We start from the raw sequence: 6,844 nt of genomic DNA, 5'->3' as shown, positions 1-6,844 counted from the left end.
TTCTCTCAAAACATCCCAACCTCGCCTTCTCCCACAGAGTCCAAAAGTCTGTTCTGTACATCTGTGTCTCTTTTTCTGTTTTGCAGATAGGGCCTGGGGCGCATTTGAATGATCTGTTTTATCAGAGCCACGTGTTAGTAATTATTCCAAGGCGGATGTCTGCCGGCTGTGGCTTTGGCAGTTGGGTGTGGACTTGTGCGAAAAGTGAAAGTCGCTCAGTCCTGTCCTGTTCGACTCTTTGCGACCCCACGGACTGTACAGTCTATGGAATTCTCCAGGCCAGAATACTGGAGTGGGTAGCTTTCCCTTCTTCAGGGGATCTTCCCAGCCCAGGCCTTTCGCGTTGCAGGCAGATTCTTTACCAGCTGAGCCGCACTTGTGTAGGCCGAGGAAAAGGCTCACTCTGCAGATACAGACATGGGAACCAATAGCTCGTAGTCAGTGTGTGAAGCCATCAGGTCAGCAGACGTGTGAATTTAGGAAGAAATGTGTATAGCTTAGTTCCGGGATCCGTGTTCTGCATGCATTTGCCTATGCATACATTAAACACCTGGGACACCGACAGCACTTAACAAAGATGGTTGCAATTTTTTTTTTTTTTTTTTAATTAATAAAGCCATCTGTAGAGGCTGGCCTCTGGGCAGCCTCCCGTCCGGCCAGGATAGCGCGCATTTTGTGACAACCACGCACCCTAAAAGAAATCGGGGAAGAAGAAATGACTGGATGCGGTAGAAGTGACGGGCATATATAGATGGGATGGTGTCAGTCCAACCCTTTCCTTTTACAGGTGGGGAGGCGGAGGCTCGGGGAGGTGAAGCGCAGCTAACTGGAGGCGGAATGAGGCTTCCACCGCGCCCGCTGTGCTCCGGGTCTTCCCCACCCCACCCGACCAAGCTGCCTCTCCCATCCTAGTCCCAGCCCGCCTGGTCCGCGACATAATGCAGCCTCTTCCGATTCTAAGTTCCTGGAATCGCCGGCCTCTATGCTGCCGCACTGCTACTGTTTGTGAGGAGATGCCCGGCTCATAGAGCCGGGCTTGACTGCCGCGGGAGCCGGAAGGGAAAGCGGCCGGGCAGGCGCGGGTTTGCGCGCTGCAGCCGCGCGCCCTTGGGTTCTTTGCGCACGCAGGGGGCACTTGGAACTCGGCGCCGGGTGCTCCCAGCCCCGGCAACTGGGGGGCCGAAAGGGAGGGAGAAGGAGGGCGCTCGCGGGTCCGCCGGGCCGGAGCCTGGGCTGCAGCCCCGGGGCGGGGAGCGGGGCGGGGCTGGGAAAGTTGAGTCTTAGCGGCGGAGGGCTGGGCTCCGCGCGGCAGCGCCCGCCACCGCGGGGACCGTAAAAGGTTGGAGCGGGCTGGGGAGGTGTGGCTCTTCCTGCCTGACCTGAGCCCCCGTCTCGGTCGCCGTCGTCTCCCGCAGCCGCGGCCTCTCAGTCATGGGCGCCGTCTGGTCCGCCCTGCTGGTCGGAGGGGGTCTGGCCGGAGCGCTTTTCGTTTGGCTGTTGCGGGACTCAGGAAAGGAGGGGAATGCGGAGCAGAGGAAGGACGCCCCCCCAAGGGAGGCTGAGGCTCCGGGAGGAGATCAGGGCGGTGGCGGCGGCGGACTGAGCCCCGGACCTTCTGCCAAACCAGGTATTCTTCCTCCCTGTGTCTCCTGGGCAGATCTGCCAGGGGGGCTTTGAAGTTCCTCGGGGGAGCGGGAGGGATCCACCTAGAGCTTTCCTAGCAGTCCGTTCCCGGGGACCAGCTCCCTCTAGCCGGAACGCGACCCTCGCCGCGATCGGCATGTCCCCCGGCTGCTGCGCACGCCCCGGGCGGTGTGCTCGCCCCCGCCGAGGCCCTGACGATGCCCAGACGGTTCGTCAAGGGGCGCGCCCCGCCGAGTCGCTGCCCTTGGCGCTTGCCCCTGCTCCTCGGGCGGGGATGGGCTCCTCTGCTCGCTGGCGCTTGGTGCAGTGCAGGCAGCTGCAGCGGCGGCGCCCCTTCCGGGCCTTCGGAAAGGGGTGCTTAGGTTAAGAGATCCTCCCACCCTCCCGCGTCTGTCCGAGCTGGGACACTGTCTCATCTCAGTCCCAATCCCATAGCCTCATATCCTCCTGTCCCTCACCCCAGGGAAGAGCTGCGTTTGGGAACACCGGAGCAATGACCACCCCCTGCTCTCTGGACGCCTCTGTCAGGGAGGCAAAGTTCAGGCTGGAGGCTGGCCATGAAGGCCTCGGCTAAAACCCTGGGGCGGCTCCCTGGCAGCCGATTTCGGAGCAGTCGGCCCTCCCCCATGCTCACCGGAGCAGGGCTCGGTTGTCTAAAACCCCAGGGAAGACGCACAGTTAGTAGCGGCCCCAACTCCGAGGAACAGAATTGACATCTAGGTTTAGACGTCTGCGCTTTAGACCCTGTGTGCTGGGCAAATAAGGGACTCGGCAGAAAAACTTACCTTCCAGCGCCCTCCCTTGGCAAGTTGCCCATCCCTGGATTCCTGCCTGGTGAAAATGACATCTGTAAACTTTATTTTTAGTGGAGTGGTGTTCATGTGTAGCCACTTGATAAATCTGCCTCTGTCTTTCCTGCAGAGAGCTCGTTGGTCCTCTTTTCCCTGAAAGCCAGCCTCCTGTTTCAGGTGGAGAGATTGGGAATCCAAAGTAATTTTTGTTTATGCCTCACTTCCAACCCCACCATTAAAAAGAGACAATTAAACAACATCACCCTCTTCCCACTCCCATCCCCCTCTCAATCCCCTTCTATACTGATTGAACGGCTCTGGAGATCTTGCAGGGAGCTATTTGGACTATCAGTGAGGTGGCCAAGAAGTAAGCTGAGTTTTCTGTTAAAGTGTTCGTCCCTCAGTCATGTCCGACTCTTTGTGACACTATGGACTGGAGCCAGCCAGGCTTCTCTGTCCATGGGATTTCCTAGGCAAGAATACTGGAGTGGGTTGCCATTGCCTTCTCCAGGGGATCTTCCCAACCCAAGGATTGAACCTGGGTCTACCACATTGCTGGAGAAGGCAATGGCACCCCACTCCAGTACCCTTGCCTGGAAAATCCCGTGGATGGAGGAGCCTGGTAGGCTGCAGTCCATGGGGTCTGGAAGAGTCGGACACGACTGAGCGCCTTCACTTTCACTTTTCACTTTGCTGCATTGGAGAAGGAAATGGCCACCCACTCCAGTGTTCTTGCCTGGAGAATCCCAGGGATGGGGGAGCCTGGTGGGCTGCCGTCTATAGGGTCGCACAGAGTCGGACACGACTGAAGTGACTTAGCAGCAGCAGCTACCACATTGCAGGCAGATTCTTCACCTTCTGAGCCACCAGGGAAGTTACTTTAACTAACTAAATAGCCTGTGTTTTGTTGAAGAGGCTCCCAATGCACATGGGGTTGGCAAGGAGATCCAGCCCTGTCCCCCCACCCCACCCCCCTGCCCAGGGATGCACTGCTGTCCTTCATATTCTACCCCACTGACAGCTTCTGCTGGCCTGTCCACACCGTGACCACCAATGCCTGACCCACACACAGTTCCTGGGAGGGAAGTTGCGCTCTTCTGGTTTGCAGGGTAACTGTGTAGCTTTTCGTCACACAGGCTGGACAGCATTTTTTACGATAGGAGCCAAACAACTTGACTTGATTGCATGCCAGGATGGCCTGCACTGTGGAGATCCAGGACCATGACAGGGTTACACATCCGCCTCTACAGCTTGCCATCTTGTTGACACTCTTGCTCTGGCGTCCTGGCGCTCCTGGATATGCCTGTTATTATTGGATGTGCTTTGCTTAGTTGCTCAGTCATGTCTGATTCTTTGTGACCCCAGTGGACTGTAGCCTGCCAGGTTCCTCTGTCCAAGGGATTCTCCAGGCAAGAATACTGGAGTGGGTTGCCATGCCCTCCTCCAGATCTTCCTCACCCAGGGATTGAACCTGGGTCTCCTGCTTTGCAGGCAGATTCTTTTATCTGAGCCACCAGGGAAGCCCCTTATTATTGGATATGTGTGTTCTTAGAGCACAGTGTTAGGAACGCACCAGGTAACTAAGTACTTGATTTTAATAGAGACAAATTTTGTGAACTGCAGATAGATTAGTAGTGGAGTCTTTAATAACTAAACCTATTTCCTCAACCTAACTTATTGAACTGCCCAAACACTATTACATTTTTCCTTTTGTTTTTTTAAGAGCATCTTCAAGAAAGCAATGGATGTTTGGTTTCTGAGACCAAAGGTCCCAGTGACCTGCCCGGAGCAGCATGGAGACAGCAGAGTCCTTCTGGAGAAGCTGGTAACCCTGATAGTTCAAGAGCACATGTTCCCTCTGGCCCGTTTCCAGGCACAGAATCTCTAACTACCTCTGAGACTGGTAACTCTAGAAGTTACTCTGACGTTTCAAGACACGAAAGCCTTGGATCTCCTATGGGAGAACGGGGATTGCAAAAAGGCCCAGAGACACCTTCCAAAGCAGTTCCATGTTTGGCAGAGAAGTTTCCCTCTAGCAACCTGCTCCTGGGCAGAGGGAAAGAAGTGAACCCTGCACAGCTGGACTGTCAGACCCGGGCTGACCACGAGGACTGGGAGATGGTGTCCCGGCACTCATCCTGGGGAGATGCTGGTTTGGGTGACGGTCTTGGGTCTCCAGTGTTAAGCGCTAAGCAGGGAAAGAATTGGGACAGAAGCATGCCGGTGGAAGCAAAAGGTCAGAAAGAGTGTCGTCAGGTTAGTGTCAGGTTCCAGGTCCATTATATCACAAGTGCTGGTGTGCAGTTCATCGCCGTAACGGGAGACCACGAGAGTCTTGGGAGATGGAATGCTTACATCCCGCTCCAGTGTAACAGGGATGGGTTCTGGTCTCGGTCTGTGTCCCTGCCGGCAGACACGGTGGTGGAGTGGAAGTTTGTGGTGGTAGAGAACGGAGAAGTTGCTCGTTGGGAAGAATGCAGCAATAGATTCTTAGAGACTGGTCATGAGGATAAAGTGGTTCACAGGTGGTGGGGGATTCACTGAATCGCTTTGACAAGCAGCCAAGAGGCTATGGGAGAGCATGCAAGGGGCTAAGGTCGTGGAGCACCTTTAAAATAAAGGAAGGGTAACTTCAAATCTAACTCCTCAGACTTGTTTCAAATTTGCTAGTGGCTTTTGTCTAATGTGTAGATAGCGCTTCCAGAGAGCATGGCATTTCCTGTGGCATTGCTGGATGGATTTATGCTGATCCATCATTACTTTAGGGCTTGGTCGCCTTGGGGAGTGGCTTGGCTAAGTGCGCAGTGGTCAGGGAGCACGGAAACCAACTAACTGCGCAGGGTTTAGACTTGAGCCTCTCAGTGATTCTTAGACCAGGGGAGTAAAACAAGCCTTATTCAAAAAGAGCAGATTTCCTACTGGTGCAGCTGGAGAAATGCTCTTACACATTTTATGTTTAAAAATCATTAGCACCATATGGAACTGTCATGAGAAAATATCTGGTCACTAGATGTGATTAGCCAGGATATGAAGTATCACGTTAAGACGTCCCAATTTTTTTTTTTTTTTTTTCGCTTGATTTTACTTGCCATGTATGGTTTGAAAGTAGCAAGTATGTTTTTGTCTTAATGATCAAAGGCCAGTGTAGAAGCACGGGCCTAATCAGAGTCTGTTGCTGGGAGCAGTCCAAGAGGAAAGAGAATAGGAAGGGAGTTATGGTGGATGCTGAGCAAGGTGGCCTGAGTGATACCTCTTAGAGGGCTGGGGGCTACGGCACAGCCCACTGGAGGGTGGGACACCCCATCATCTCCTGGAAGGGCCTTTGGAGGACCATCTTGCCCCACTACTGCTCGTCTCATAGCAGATTTGGACTCACAGATGGATGGTCCCACAGCAATCATTTCACTGTCTTCCCTCTTCATGTCAGTGACGATCTTGGGTAACTAAACTGTAACAGCAGAGTAATACAGAAATATATCTTTGCCCTGGGAAGAAACAACCTTTTAAACTTTGCCATTATAACTGCAAAAAAAAAAAATAAAACCTGAGTTTAGTATCTTTATTAAATGTCTGAATTATTTAAGTCTTAGTACCATAACCGCTTAGATGTAAAATAAAATACTAATATTTTTCTTCACTAATGACACAGAAAAAAAGGCAAACATCAAGAGGCATATAGACTGTTCTCTTCCCTTTAAAGTTTTATAATATTTCTTTTAAAACTTTGGCTTTGTTTGGGAGGATATTATGCATGCCTGTACTTGAAAATACTATGTTAAAACAACTTCTTATTAAGTGTAATATGTATTGGCAAAACAACATTTAATCCTGGATGGTCTTTGCTAAAAAGAGCATAAACTCAACTGAAAATAGTGTTAGAAAGTGCTTCAGTAACTTTTTTGGGGGGCTCAGAATACTTTTGCTTTAATTCACATATATAAATATATATTTTTTTCCTTTTTTTACAAACTTCATAATGGAATTTTATCTTCTTTCCAGTCAGGTCTTCAGAAGACACTGACTTTTACTACACAGAATACCCAAGCATTTCTATTAGGTCAAGTTAAAGGTAGAACAATTTATAGTAAAAACCTGTTGAGAGTTCTGTCACTAGCGATTTTATCATTATCTGATGAAGTAGAAATCTTTCAGTAAAGCCAGTTGATTTAAGGGATACATAGTAATACTAAAGTTTACACTTTTGAAACTCATGTAAAATCAGATGCGCTCAGAGGGAGAAGTGGGAGGACGTCTGTCCTACTCAGCTTGGCACCCCCACTTGCTGGGCGGAGCATCACCTGCGGTCACCGGCCCCACGGCGCCTGCGCCCCGCTCACTCAGCAGCAGTGGGCGCTCGGGGCTGCAGGGCCGCTTTCCCTGCAGATCGGCACCCAGGCCCTGTCCTCGGC

The 6,844-nt window shown here is 52.0% G+C and overlaps 1 protein-coding gene across 1 annotated transcript; it reads left to right on the top strand.

Annotated features, from left to right (window-relative positions):
* Positions 1–1,279: 1,279 nt before the first annotated feature.
* On the top strand, positions 1,280–6,002 carry STBD1 (starch binding domain 1). Its single transcript, XM_065914482.1, has 2 exons — positions 1,280–1,627; positions 4,159–6,002. The coding sequence occupies exons 1-2, from the start codon at positions 1,432–1,434 to the stop codon at positions 4,977–4,979; spliced, it is 1,017 nt and encodes a 338-aa protein (XP_065770554.1). The 5' UTR covers positions 1,280–1,431; the 3' UTR covers positions 4,980–6,002.
* Positions 6,003–6,844: the final 842 nt, after the last annotated feature.

Source organism: Muntiacus reevesi, chromosome 22, assembly GCF_963930625.1.
Source record: "Muntiacus reevesi chromosome 22, mMunRee1.1, whole genome shotgun sequence".
NCBI lineage: Eukaryota > Metazoa > Chordata > Mammalia > Artiodactyla > Cervidae > Muntiacus > Muntiacus reevesi.
This window is presented reverse-complemented; position numbering and strand designations above follow the sequence as displayed.

Excerpts from the sequence above, each read along its gene's own strand:
- STBD1 (XM_065914482.1), top strand. The coding sequence starts at position 1,432 with ATGGGCGCCGTCTGGTCCGCCCTGCTGGTCGGAGGGGGTCTGGCCGGA. Across the intron at positions 1,628-4,158 it reads CGGACCTTCTGCCAAACCAG|AGCATCTTCAAGAAAGCAAT; the intron begins GTATTCTTCCTC and ends TGTTTTTTTAAG.